The sequence below is a fragment of the Fukomys damarensis genome, unplaced genomic scaffold (assembly GCF_012274545.1).
Source record: "Fukomys damarensis isolate Sample0158 unplaced genomic scaffold, DMR_v1.0_HiC HiC_scaffold_23, whole genome shotgun sequence".
Lineage (NCBI taxonomy): Eukaryota > Metazoa > Chordata > Mammalia > Rodentia > Bathyergidae > Fukomys > Fukomys damarensis.
Window position 1 is genome coordinate 29909199 of NW_022900935.1, and position 14143 is coordinate 29923341.

The window sequence follows — 14143 nt, forward strand, 5'->3', positions numbered from 1 at the left end:
ACTCCAAAGCCAGATAACTACTTATGTATTTATTTGTTGAGATGGGGTCTTGCAATCATTGCCCAGGATGGCCTGAACTCCTGGGTTCAAATAATCATCTTGCTTCAACCTCTCAAGTAGCTGGGACAACAGGCCTGTACCAGCATGCCCAATTCAAGACAATCTCATTATATTTGCACAGATAACATTAGGAACTAAACTTTTCACTTTTAAAAATGTTTTTAGTTTTTTTTTTAGGCCTGGGGATTTAGCTCAGTGGTTCTGCTGCCTGCTTTGCAAGCAGAAGGACCTGGGTTCGATCCCTGGTACCAATAAATAAATAAATAAATAAATAAATAAATAAATTTTAAAAACTGGTAGCTTTCAAGCATTTTGTCTTATGATGAAGTACCTACTGAGTGAGTCTATTTCATTATTAAAAATACCTTTTAACACAGCACATATTTCATATACAACAGATCAAAACAAAGATATGCAAACTTATCCAAAAGAGACATAGTTGCCCAACTAGGCAAACCAGAGTGTAACCTAATTATAAAAAAAAAAAAAATTCCCCCTGGCCTGGGCAGCTGTGGTTGCTAAGATTAAGAGGAGACCGAGGCAGGAATCACATTAGCACTAAGGAGAGGAAATTGTACTCATACAATCATGGGTGACTTTGTTTTTCCCAGAAAGTATCACTGTGGTCTCTGTTAGTCCTTGTGTACATTAAATAGGAGCTGTTTGACTGATGAAAGTCAGATTCTACAGTTGAACCAGGCTGAACTCACCAAAGTAATGGAGGCCACGTAAATGAGGCCCCTTGGAAGACTGAGGCCTCTCCAACCCTAGCATCAATGTGGCCTTGTGCCTTCAAAAATATTTTTTTTGTTATTATGCTTTTTCTGAGAGGGGCAGAATGCTGTGTCCTAGGGACACCTCTTCTGGGGAGCCCTCCCCAGTCCTCTCAGCAGGACCCACTCTCCCGTCTCTGGACCCCAGCACCCTCTGGTATTTCCAGCATGCAATGTTGGGAAATGAAATGCAGGTAGCTCTTCCTGCTGTTACTGTACCACAAAGGCAAAGCCCTCATACGTGTCTTCTCTGTTCTGGGCCTAGGAAATAGGTCTTAGCAAAGATCAACAGAAGGATGACTTTCTCACTGTGCATGTTAAGAACTCAACGTGGAATTTTCTGACAGTAAGGGGTGCACTACAGATCTAGGCATGGAAAACAGCATTTTACTGTAACCTTTCCCAGCAGTACAGCGTAATTAAATATAGATTCTGGAAAAAACTGGCCTTTTTTCTGGTATGTTACTGGGGGTTGAACCCAGGACCTTCAAACTGAGGTATATCCCTACCCCTTTATTCATTTAAAAAATTTGAGACAGGGTCTCACTAAACTGCCCAGGCTGGACTCAAACTTTTGATCCTCCTGCTTCAGCCTCTCACAGTGCTGGTATCACAGATGTGAGCCACCATGCCTCACAAGCCTGGGTTTGAATCCTAGCCTAGCACTTTTTTTTTTTTTTTTCCTGTATCAGGAATCAAACTCAGGACCTTGCACTTCCTAGGCAGGCCACTGAGCCAAATCCCTGGCCCTCCAGGATTTTTTAGATCTGTGACCTTGAGCAAATTATTTAACCTCTCTGTTCTTCAGTTTTCTTATGGTAAACTGGGAATAACAGTATCTAATTTAAAGGTTGTGTAAATTAAAGGAATTAAATATATAAATTGCTTCAAACAGTAACAGGCACATAGTAAGCGCTATACAGTGGTAACTCAGTTCATTAATTATTTCCACGATTCACAAGAACCACATCAAATTCAACAGTTAGGTTCAACGTTGACCTTATGGGGAAATTTGATTTGGGTCTCATGTAGTTCGGTCTGTGATCAGAATCGTGGAGAGGATTGTCTGGGCACTGAGGAACCACTGTGTAAGCGTTAGCTTGCGATTTTTAAATTCTTTGCAACCCCAAGAAAAACTGGAGGTCTTTACACCAGACAGGAGAGTCCAGGGGCTAAGCACAGATGACAAGGTGTATATTAAATAAAACTCACAGAGAGATTTATAAATTATCTTCTACTACACTAGTGGTTCTCAAAGGGAGGTCTCTGGACCATCATCACCTGGGAATTGCTAGAAATGTGAATTCTTGAGTCTCACTGTAAATCTATGAATGAGGAACTCAGGACGGGATCCAGCCATCTGAATTTTAAGACACTTTCCAGACGATCCTGATCCTTGCTAAGTTTTGGGAATTACTCCTTTCCTCCCAACTGCATCTATTCAAACCCTAACGCTTGTTAACTCTAAATCATTCGCTCTCAAGTTATTCCCTTTTCTTCTTGGGCATCAGCTACAACCATATTTTAGGTTCTTAGCATCTGAGCTCGATGACTGCAGCAACTACCTGCTCTCTCTGTTTTATCCGGTTTGCTTCTACAGCAAGCACACCACCACCAAGGAGCTCTTTCTTACATACAAACATCAGCAACCACACTTCTGCCCACAACCCTAACCTCTACTCACTGAGCTACACTGAACTCAATTCTGTGAGTTAGGTGTGAAGGCGCTTATTATATGAGGGACATGAAGTTCAGAGAGGATACATGTACCAAAGTAACCTTTACATGACTTTCCCAAAAATGGCAGGGATTCAAGCCTAGGAGTGGACGAACTTATTAGATCACTGTGCCTCCCAAGGCTCCATGTCAACAGACAAGGCCACGTGTTTCAGGCACAGTCTCTGTACACATTTCCTAACCTTTCACAAAAACAGGACTAAATAAATAAAAATGAGTTTGACATGTATTATTTATTCTATACCAGGTACTGTCCCACACATTTTACACACATTGTGTGATTGCACACCCATTCCTCCTTGTATAGTACAGACACAGAGGACTGAAAAACTCCAGTGTTGGCCGGATATGTGGATAGGATGCTTTATTATTACTTAAAGTTTATTATTTTCATAATTACAACCTACAATTTAGAAGTTTGAAAGGTAAGAGAAAATTCTATAAAGAAAGCCCAAGTAAAGCTGAACTGGTGTATAGAAGATGGTTAAAACTCTCAAAGTAGTGCCATTTAGCTTTTGGCAATGGTATCTGTCCTTTTCAAGCGCAGGCTTTCAAGCCAGGGTCAACAGAAAATACCACAACTGACTCTAAGACATTCATCCTACACAAGCAAGCATGGAGAATATATATTTATATAATATATACATAATATTATATTGGTCCACTGAGTATACATATTTTAACAAAAGATAAGAATCTATAATCCAGTTAAGCATACATTAAGATTAGGGTACACGTATTACATCAGAAGTTGGTGTTTATAAGTTACAGACACTTAATATTTTCCAGAGTGTTTTTTAATTAAAAAAATATTTTTAAAAGCATTTCAAACATTTGTTCATTTTCCCAGTGCAAAAGAAGGTTGTTCAAGTCAACTTACCTTTTTCCTGAAGAGTAAGGGGAAGGAAAAAAATCTCCCAGAAAATTCAACCTACCACAACTCCCAATGCTACTTTCTCAATCAATGTTTGCAGTAAATCCTTAGTCACTGAATTAGTTTATCAAAATTAAAGCCTTGTGATTATGATTCAGCCTTTGATTCATATATTTGATTTTTTTAGGCTGCAATGTTTCTATTTACAAAAGTAGAAAAGTTATTAGCAGTGCAAGAAAGTGGTTTGTTTTAAATGCCAGCTTTCCAATTGTGTGTAAAAGAAAAAAAGCACCATTTCAAGATGAAATTAGATGAATTTATTTATAGACTAGGTAATAACTTAGTTTGTTAATATTGATCAATACCACCTCGACTTGTGACCCCAGAGAACTTTAGTTTTCAGGTGCACTTTTCAATATCCTGGTATTTAATAAATCCCGTAAAGTCAGTCACACATGCTTAAAAGTAGAGTACAATTACAGACTACTTCACCGTCTCTCAAATTCAACTTTCTGCTTGGTCTGGGCTTGTCTGCTAATGGGCTTTTAACACATGAAAAATTTTGATATTTTGGCGGCTCTTTTCTTTCCCAGTTGCATTTTTTTGCTAGCATGTCAATTTTATAGATGAAAATCAGGGAGAGTAAATACACTAAACCAAAAAAATGAACAAAAAGCGATATGATATAATACATGTCACTTTTCCATTTATATTCAGTGAGTTTTTATATTTCAAGTAGTTGGGCCTTCGTTAAACAAGAAATAAAACAAAAGAAGAAAAATTAAAGTACCTTCCAGTTCTACCTTGCTAAAGGTTCTTTTACAAAAGTATATGAATAAACCTATCATGAATTAAAGAGGACAATGCCAAAGCAAAGGTAGAAATGGCTGCATGTTAGGAGTTTTGGTTAATGAGTGTATTTTAATATTGTGATAAAGTTTCTCTGTGGCACTTAATATGAACATTTTCTTACAAATCTTATTTGTAAGACATTGATTTTGTTAATTAGCAACATACTTGTTGATCTAAGATTCTTCAAATCCAGAGAAAATTGTTTTTAAAAATATATTTCACACATGAAACTTTAACATTTTTATTTAGGAAAAATTTGACTCTCAAATTAAAATGGTTCAACCCAAAGCAGCCCTTTTTCAACAGCGGAGTTGATCTATGCAAAATATTTTTCCTTGTCTCTAAAAAACAAATTAAATAGTATTTTACTATAAGGAAATTTAAAGATGCACTTTAAACTAGCCAATTTATACCAATCATAAAAGAAATAGGTTCTTCCCTTCCCCTCCTTCAACCATTCAGAGCAGGGGAGAATACTGCGAACTAGAAGAACCCCATTGGCTCCCCAGAATGACTACAGGTCAAGGGTGGCACAGGGTGAACACAGAAGCTTGGGTGCTCTAGGTACAGTGATGTAGCAAAGGCAGGCAGAAGCTCACAGTAAATGCACACCAGACAGGAGCCTGTGACACTGTCTCATCTGACTGCTTTTTGAGGAAAAAATAAGAGACAAATGTGAAACAGAGTTCTTAAAAAACAAAACAAAACAAAAACCCCTAGACTTTGTCACATTTACAGGAATCTTAAACCCTTTGTGTTTCCATGCTCATAGGTAGTTTTGATACACACGGTAAATAGCTTTAACATTCAGGAAGAAGAATATTGTATTTTTGACAAAGGACAAGAGAATTCTTCATGCTTCTGATATCTCAGATTTGCTAAGTGCAATAGCCAGTTCTAAGTCTTCTTGTTCTTGCTGGTTCAGTCGGGCAAGCCTCTGCTCTTCCTCTCTCTCGCTCTCCCTCTTGGCCCATTCAATCATGTCTTCTTCAGAGGGATACTGCCATTGAAAAGACAGGGGAAAAAAATGAAATGAACGAATGAATAAATGAACAAGCAAAACAAAAGGAAAAGAAGAGAAAATAGTTTTTAAAAAAGAACACTAACTGTTTGTTACCTCTGAAGGACACTAGAAAGTCTTTTTACTTCTTTTTGTTCCTCCTGAAAGCATATTTTTTGTGTTTGCTTTTTTCTCTGTAGTTCAGACTGGCCTTGAACTCACTATGGAGCCCAGGCTAGCCTCCAACTCTTGGCAATCCTCCTGCCTCAGCCTGCCAAGCACTGGGATTTTAGGTGTGCATTACCATGCCCAGCTAAACATGTTTAGTTTTAACCAGTTAGTAAACTGGCTTATTTTAAAAAATTAATGTAATCTACATATAGAAAGTCTATAAATGTCAACATGTTTAAAGTAGAATATAAGATTTAAAAACAGGAGGTCATAAACTTTTTAATTTAATGTTTATTAGATATTTTTTTTACTACTTTCTTTAAACTTTAGAGAGCCACCTCATATGATAAATCTTTTTAAACTTAATCCCTACAGGTGATTTTCCATCATATCCTAATCTTTCAGGTATAGTAAAACTATGAATAAAGAAAGTCTTCAAAAGTATTGAATATACTAGCAAGATATGAGCCAAATCATTTTTTTTGTTTTTACATAAACATTTTGAAGATTCTGGCAGGCTTTGAGAGCTTTTTTAACTGTTTTTTTGTTTTGTTTTTGTTTGTTTGTTTAAAACCTTAATACTGGTGATTATTAGACCAGGGAAATAGTTTTACCCACAAAAATAGCAACTTTGGCAGAAACTACAAATATAAAATACTTGGTTTCAAATCTTGTTACACAGAGCAGCCTCATAAAAGTATGAAAGAGGATGGGGATTTAGCTCAGTTGGTCCCACCACCTGCCTAGCAAGTGCAAGGACCCGAGTTCAATCCCCAGTACCATAAATAAATAAATAAGAAAGAAAGTAATTATGAAACTTCTTGAAAAATTTTCCTCTAGGGACTTAGAGGACCTATAAAACTTAGCAAATCTTTTACAATGAAAAAAGGAGGATTTTTTTTATTATTATGACTGCTTTATATTAGATTATATGGAGATACCGGAATAGGAAATAAGCAAAATGCCTCACTTATTGTTCAAGACTCATTTCTAACCAAATTTGGATTTGCTGAAACTAATTCTCACAGAATAGTCATACAATATTCAAAATACTGATTTCTATTTTATTCCTTCCATTCCACAAAAACTGCTGGAGTGTAGATTTAAAAGTGGTGCAGTGCAGCTGTCTTTAGTGCAAGCAGATTCTTGCCTGTCTGCTAACGACTAGCAGTGGCAGGAATAAAAGAACTTGTTGAATAACCCAATACTGCACTATGCTGAGAAGGGAGACAGACAGAGTGTGGCCAGTATCACCTTCCAAAATCAAGGGAGTAAGGTGATGGACAGAGGAAAATTTATGTGTTATGTAAGAGGCAATGATAATGAAGACCATTTTACCTGGAAAACAAAAAACTGAGAAAATGAGACTTTGTTAGCTACTCTGAGAATGTTATTTAAAACTTGGTTTTATCTGAATAACAGTGCAATTTATGACAATGCGTTCATACCACCTTCTGTGATTTCTGACACCCATTCTTTTTAGTCAGCTTTGAGAGAACGCAGACTGAATACAGGAGGCTGGTGAATTAAGAGCGCTCCAGATAAAGACTGCTTAGATCCTGAAAATAATTCATTTCTTAAAACTGACAGTAACTTTCTTTTTACGACGGGATTTCTTGTTATGTTGTCTAGATTGGTCTTGAACTCCTAGGCTCTCCCACTTTAGCCTTCCATGGAGTTGAGATTACCAGGTGCACACCACCATGCACAGCAGACAGTAACATTTCCCCCCGTCATACTCCAGATGGAACTGAGGGCCTTTACGCTGAGCTCTTTTATAGCTCTTTGTATTTTTTCATTTTGAGACAGGGTCCCATTAAGTTGCCCAGGAAGGACTTGAAATGTAATGGTCCTCCTGCCTCAGCCTCTCAAGTGATGGGATTACAGGCATGCATCACCATGTCCTACTGACAGTAACTTTTTTTTTTTTTTTTTTTTTAAAGATAGTGTCTCACTATGTAGCACACCCTAGCTTTGAACTCACCATGTTGATTAGGGTGGCTCTGAATGCATTATTCTCCTGCCTCAGCCTCCCAACTGCTAGGATTATAGGGACGTACTCCCACTCACAGTAACATTTTTAGAAAATTACCATAGGACTGAGGGTATAGCTCAGTGGTAGAGCACACACTTGTATGCACAAGGAATAAAGTTCAATCTCCAGCACCAAGAGAGAAACAAATAAACTACAATGTAAGCAGAGTGAATAGTGTTACTTTCTAGTCACTTGATCTTAGCCAAAAGACTGAGAAGCTATTTTACTTTCTATTGAAAGAACCCCTGGCCCTACCCTCATACAATAGTTGCCGCCTCTGGAAATCATTAAAATTTTATATACAAACACTCACACAGTTACAAATACACAGCTTATTACCGGCACTATTCATCCAGTAAGCAGACAGTGGATTACTGTGTGAGTACTGGCCCATTAAGTCACCACTCACCTATAACCATCTGAAAAATAGTAACTGTCAAGATTTTATTTATGTTTATATTCTAGGAGAAGGGTTTACAAAACAACTTCTATATATCACAAGAACTAAAATTACTAATAGAACAATTTTAGAACTATCAAAGGAGAATCAAACAAATATTTTGCCTGGGGAAAGAATTGAAGATCATTTTAGTATGTTGGTAAATTTAGATGAAATAATACAAATTTGGCAGGATCCAACATAATCTCCGAAAACTCTTCAAACTGTCAATGGAAAGATTTTCCCCCAAACAGCCCATTCACAGTACTTACAGCACTGAAGTTAGCAAAATTGCTTGGGTCAGCCTCTTTATTGGCAGTAGTAGAAGTAGAAGAAGTGAATGGATCACAAAACATATCAGGATCTTTTTCTTTGGGGCTATCACTGCCTGGGAAAGGCTGAAATGGATCATTCACTTTAAAGGGATCAGAAGAATCCAATTTGTTGGTGGGTCTTTTCCCTGGATCAAAATCATTACAATTAACTCAACCAGTGAATATGGCATACAAGCACACAGAACATACAGACAGGGAACTGTAAAGAACTGTGGGTGGAGAATGGGATGAAGACTCAAAATACATTCTTAATATTGACTTAAATGGACACACCAACAATCTCTCAAATACATTCACAGCTAGGTACAGCTAAATAAAAATCATCAAACAGAGGATGTGCCAGGAGTTGTATTTTTGTCGAAAGATTAAACCCATCCCTTCTAAAAGTAGTATAGTACCAGGAGGAAAATAATAAAGAATAAATACAGCAAAGGTTTCTCTTATAACATCAGCCCAATATTTATACAATGATCCATTAGTGATAGTAATAACCTTTGAAAAGTTAGCAAAATTCTTCTGATTTTTCTCTGTATCTACATACACAGTACCTAGTAGCATAAAATTAAAAATCACCTTGACAAAACCCTGCTTACTGTCACATACAATATTGTGTCCAAGGCCTGTATCTTATGATTGCTGGCAAGCTATTCTTCAACTAAATAACAATATACTGTCCTAGCAGTTACTACTCATATAGTTAACTTAATACTACTTTCAAGCAAGTTCTCTAAACTTTTAAGTCTTAAATTTAGTACTTCTTGAAGAAAAAATGAAATAAGAGGATATTAAAATATCTTCAAAAAAAATTTTTTTTTTGGTACCAGGGATTGAACTCTGGTCCTTGTGCACCTGCAAGGAAGGTGGCAGAACCACTGAGCCAAATCCCTGGCCTTCAAGTATCTTCTTTTCCTAAAATGCATTAAGCTGGTAAAAGCAATCATAACAGATTTCCCATCACTATAGCTGCTTACAAGATGTTTATACTCCTTTCTGGATGGATCTTGTAATTGTAGGCAGAGTTAGTTACTACCGCTATCTAACAACTGAGGCTTAGATATATAAAGTTATATATATATTCGCGATCACAGGAGCAAGGGCTGAGAGTACAGTTCAGTGGTACTGCTTGCCTATAGCACGTGCAAGGCCCTGGGTTCAATCTCCAGCACTGCCAAAAGCAGAAATAACAATCACAGAGCAAGCTGGGGGATATTATGAATTAGATGTGAGACTCCAGTCAGTGCTCTTTCCAAAAAAAAAAAAAAAAAAAAAAAAAAAAAAAAAAAAAAAAACCCTTTTTTCCTTGCTCTAACTACAATAACATACACTCGGAGGATTTTTCACTTTAATTAAGGCACAAGTACAGTATTTTATTTAGGATTTTAAAATAACTTCAATATTGGCATCATATAAGCATAAATCCTTTAAATGAGAAACTATCACTTATTTTCTGTTATCTCTTCATGTATTCTGCAACCTTACTTCCAGCAATATTTGACATAGGCTACTTTCCCTTTAAAGAGAGCACCCACTTATTTACCTGATTTTTTAAAAAGATGAGTGAATATTAACAATGGTACATGCAATGTTTAAGTCTAAAAAAAGGAAAAAATCTGCCCATTAACTACGGGGGCTGAAAATTTACCAAATACATTGAGGAATGATACGGAATTAAAAAACCAATGTGTCAAAGGTATCCTTTCACAGGACAGCTTAGCAGCTCTACTACTCAGTGGACTGCTCCAGCCACTTCTTATAAAACACACTTTTCCTTCATACAGCACTAAACACACACATATGAATATTCTGAATGAAACAAAATCAAAAAACAAAACTATAAAGAATTTGTTCCTGACCACCCTCCATCACTATTATAAAATAAAGGAGTCTTTTAAGTGGGCTAAACATACTTTCCTTCAAGAAAGGCAATGGTTTCTTTTTAAACCACTATACTAATGAATTCTGGATACCATATACCATTATGTTTTTCACATCAAAGGATTTAAGACTATACATTTGAAAGAATAGGATTAACTTTCTCCTATAAAAATCAATTAAAACACCAGAGTACAGCAAAGTGCTTTTCAAATGATGATCAATAAGCTTCCAAAAAGCAAGAGATTTCATCTGTACTGCCTCTTTCTCATTTATTGCCTCTATGAAAGGATTAAGGGGGGGGAAACGATGGCTGCCAGAAAGGCAGTTCGTGCCGGTTACACGTGCTGGATTTAGGCACATGGTTGTAATTCTGCACTGAGGTCAAATGACAGCAGCAAGCTTCTGCCATGCACTTGACTTGTTTTAGTGCTCTTTCTACAATACTTAAGTATATAAGTGAGGCCTACATGATACTTTTCAGAAAGAGAAAGGCCATTGAGTTGATTTAGAAAAGGCACTGTCTCTCCTACCAGGTGGTGGTGGGCAGGGTCTCGTTGGAGTTCCAGTCTTTGGTGGCAGTGCTGGGGGTACATCTTCATTCTTGACTGATGTTTCCTCAAATGCATTTTTTGGAATGACCACACTGCTGACAGAGCTTGATGTAGGTAAACTAAAAGGGTCTTCATTGTTGACCTTTGTTTAAAAAAATAACATTTACACACAGGATACACACACATACACACACACACACACACACACACACACACACACACACACACACGTGTGTGTGTGTGTGTGTACAGCATTACAAAGCGAAGTATTAACGTTAACATGTATCATTTGGAAAAATTAAGTAAAATGCAGCTTTATTTTAGTTTTGAAAGCAATGATATTTTAACCTTTGCATATAAGGACAAATAATTATAAAACATTGTTCTATATTTTAAACATCACTATTTATACAGAGCAACAGATGACACCAAAACAAGTTAACTCTAGATTTAAGGACTGTCAAACTTCAGCAGGCATTATTCACTACAAAACCAACTAAGGTCCATTTTAAAGAAACTATATGCCTTTTCTAAAATGAATATATGAGTTAAATGATAATGAAAGGAAAAAAATATGGACTCCATACTTTGGAATGAACTTAAATATGGAAAGATTTGATACTAACGCAAAGAAAACGGTGCCTAGACAAACTATAAAGACAAACTGAGAGCCAGTTTTTAAAAGCAAACTGACTTCATGGAATAGTAAGTCCTAATGTAGGTCTAAAGGTCCTGCCTTTCAACTATGTGGCGTAACAGAAGATTCACCTCTACAATGAATCAGACCTTAAGATTGTAAATCCATGCAGTCCAGTGTTGTATCTGAACACTGGCACTGCTGACATCTGTGGCTGGACATAATACTGTGTTGTAGGGGCCCAGGCAGTACACTGCAGGGTTTTTAACAGCATTTCTGGCCACTGTCTAATAGATGTAAGCAGCACCTTTCACCTAGTGGTAAAAGACAAAAATATCTCGACATTGCTAAACAGTCTTTGGAGGATAATGACACAGACAATTTGAGAGAGAATTTGGACCGTTCTCTCCTGCTTTGAATCAACACTAGAGCTACGCTGGAAAATATGGAGAGGACAGTTAGTACTGGGCTTTGTGTATTCATTACCTTTTTACTGACCCTACCACCTCAGAGCACAAAATTGAGTAGCCAACAGAGAATGGAATGAGTGTTACAGCTATTAACTCAGATAGTACAGAGAGGGAAAATATAGTTTAATTGGAAGAAACATATTTACATAAAGTGACATCACTGAGTAAACCTGTCAGCAGAAAATTATACTTGTCCATTACCATCACCACAGTCTGTTTATGTAAACAAATGTCTAGTTTAGAGTGTATCTTTCATTTCTATCTGAAGTCAACATTTGCTATGACTTACTGTAGTGAGGGTTCCTTTGATGGAAACATTTTCGCTTCCCATTAATCAATGCAAGTTACCTTTGACAATGTGCTGAAGTCAGCAAATCCATCTCCAAAGGATTCATTTCCAAAAACAGAAGCAAAGGGGTCTGTTGCTAAAATGAGTAAAGAAAATCAATGAAACAGGACATATGGAATTTAACTTCATGTCCTCTTTTAATTGGTTACATTCAGATACATTATCTAAAAAAAAAAATCTCACCCCAAATATTAATTCCTGAATATATGACTGTTGTCCATAAAGACAGAGCACGTAACGGTAATCCTAGATGCATTCCTTTACATAATCAACTGATGAATGATTCAAGATAAACAAATATGCGAACTACTTTACTTCTAAGTAAAATTTTAAGGCTATTGAATACATGTCAAATAATATAGCCCCTATGAACTTAAATTACTGCTAATAAAGACATTGAAAAGCTATATACCATTAATCCCACATTTCACTCACCCTTCAAGGACCATTACAAATGCTACCTCATCCCCAAGGCCTGGAATAACCTAGATGTCGCTAATTCCCACAGCAAGAAGAGGCTTCTCCATTCTCTGTGGTAATAAGGGCATTCTAATTTGTGCCATGACTATCTGTGATTGATAATCAGCTGTATTAAATAGTGAAGCCCTTGAAAACAGGGAATAAAGCCTATTCAATGAAGAATAAGCTAGTCAAGAATCATTTACCAAAATAAGAACATGCTGTTCCTACCCTTGAAAAAGCTCAGTCCTTCATCATTTCTTGGCCTTTTGGCTAAGATAAAGTGAAAAAGCTCACAGTCTCTGGGAGACATAAACAAACCATAAACATTATATGGGATATTAGAGAGGCATGAAAAACCTGTAGTGGGCGTCACTGACTACCCCGAAGAATTAGAAAAAGTAGCAAAGCAACCACTATGCTTGAGCTTTTGGAGGGTGTCTTTGGAATATGAAATGAGGTTTGCCAAATAAATGGAAGTGAGGGAGAAAGCAGTCTAGCAAGCAGAAGGAACAGTAACTGAAAGTACATATCTTAATGCTTCACAGGCATGTGAAGTCACCTTTCCATCACAGAGCACTTTCCAAGGAGGCTGATATTTTCAGTAGAAATGAACTGACCTCCTCTCAGATAAGCTTCACTTTCTCAGGCATAATGGATACCAAAAACATCAAAGAATGTTTATAGAAAATGTTGCCTGATATAAGAAGGTGGAAAGGAATAAAAGAAGGAGATGAAAAGGAAGGGAAAGAGATCTATAAAAGAGAAGTCAAGACAAAGAGGTATAAAAAAATTCTTGTTCTTCCTCAACTCTTCATCCTTATTTTAAATCACTTTTAGAAAAAAAGTGTGCCCAACCACTCACTTAAAATGTGCAAAGTGTATCCAGGCATGATGGGACACACCTGTAATCCCAGCAATATGACAGGGTGAGGCAGGAGGAGTGAAAGTGCAAGCCCAGGCTGGTTACTTAGCAACATCCTATCTCAACCAATTAAAAAAAGGGCCAGGATATAGCTCAGTGTAAAGAAAATAGCATTAAGTGTGCCTACATTTCTAGAAATCAGTATAGCATGGGTAAACAGAAGGGGTGCAAGTAAAGTGTATTATTTTTGTTTACTTTTTCACCATGACTGATGGGGTAGCAAAAGTGGATAAACAGGACTGGTAGTCATAGAAAAGTCAGTCCTTTGGGGATACACATGAGCAAATCTGATCTTGAAGATGTTGAGAAATTAAGACATAGAAGAAATCCTACACATTGAGCTACAAAAGATGCTTTTCATTAATACACACCTACTGAATCCCACAGAGCTTGGTTCCAGTCTCATCATGAGTGCTGTTTTAGTCTTCCCTTCTTTCTGCTGAGGTACAGGTAAACAAGCTACACACCTTTCTTCATTTGTATAAGACAGTAAGAGAGGGGCCGGGGATTTAGCTCAGTGGTGCTGCTGCCTGCCTCAAAAGCGCAAGGACCCAATCCCCAGTACAAAGAGAAAAAAAAAAAAAAAAAAAAAAAAAAAAAA

At 36.9% G+C, this 14143-nt stretch overlaps 1 protein-coding gene across 2 annotated transcripts in view; it reads right to left on the reverse strand.

Annotated features, from left to right (window-relative positions):
- Positions 1-2793: 2793 nt before the first annotated feature.
- Positions 2794-14143, reverse strand: part of LOC104852551 (epidermal growth factor receptor substrate 15-like) — a 55891-nt gene continuing 44541 nt past the window's right edge. For both annotated transcript variants that reach the window (XM_010610300.3, XM_010610299.3), the window contains 4 exons: positions 12158-12234; positions 10682-10844; positions 8214-8401; positions 2794-5296 (listed from right to left, as the gene is read on the reverse strand). In XM_010610300.3, the coding sequence (XP_010608602.1) occupies positions 5150-5296; positions 8214-8401; positions 10682-10844; positions 12158-12234 (575 nt within the window). In that variant the 3' untranslated portion in view covers positions 2794-5149. The remainder of the gene's footprint in view (positions 5297-8213; positions 8402-10681; positions 10845-12157; positions 12235-14143) is intronic.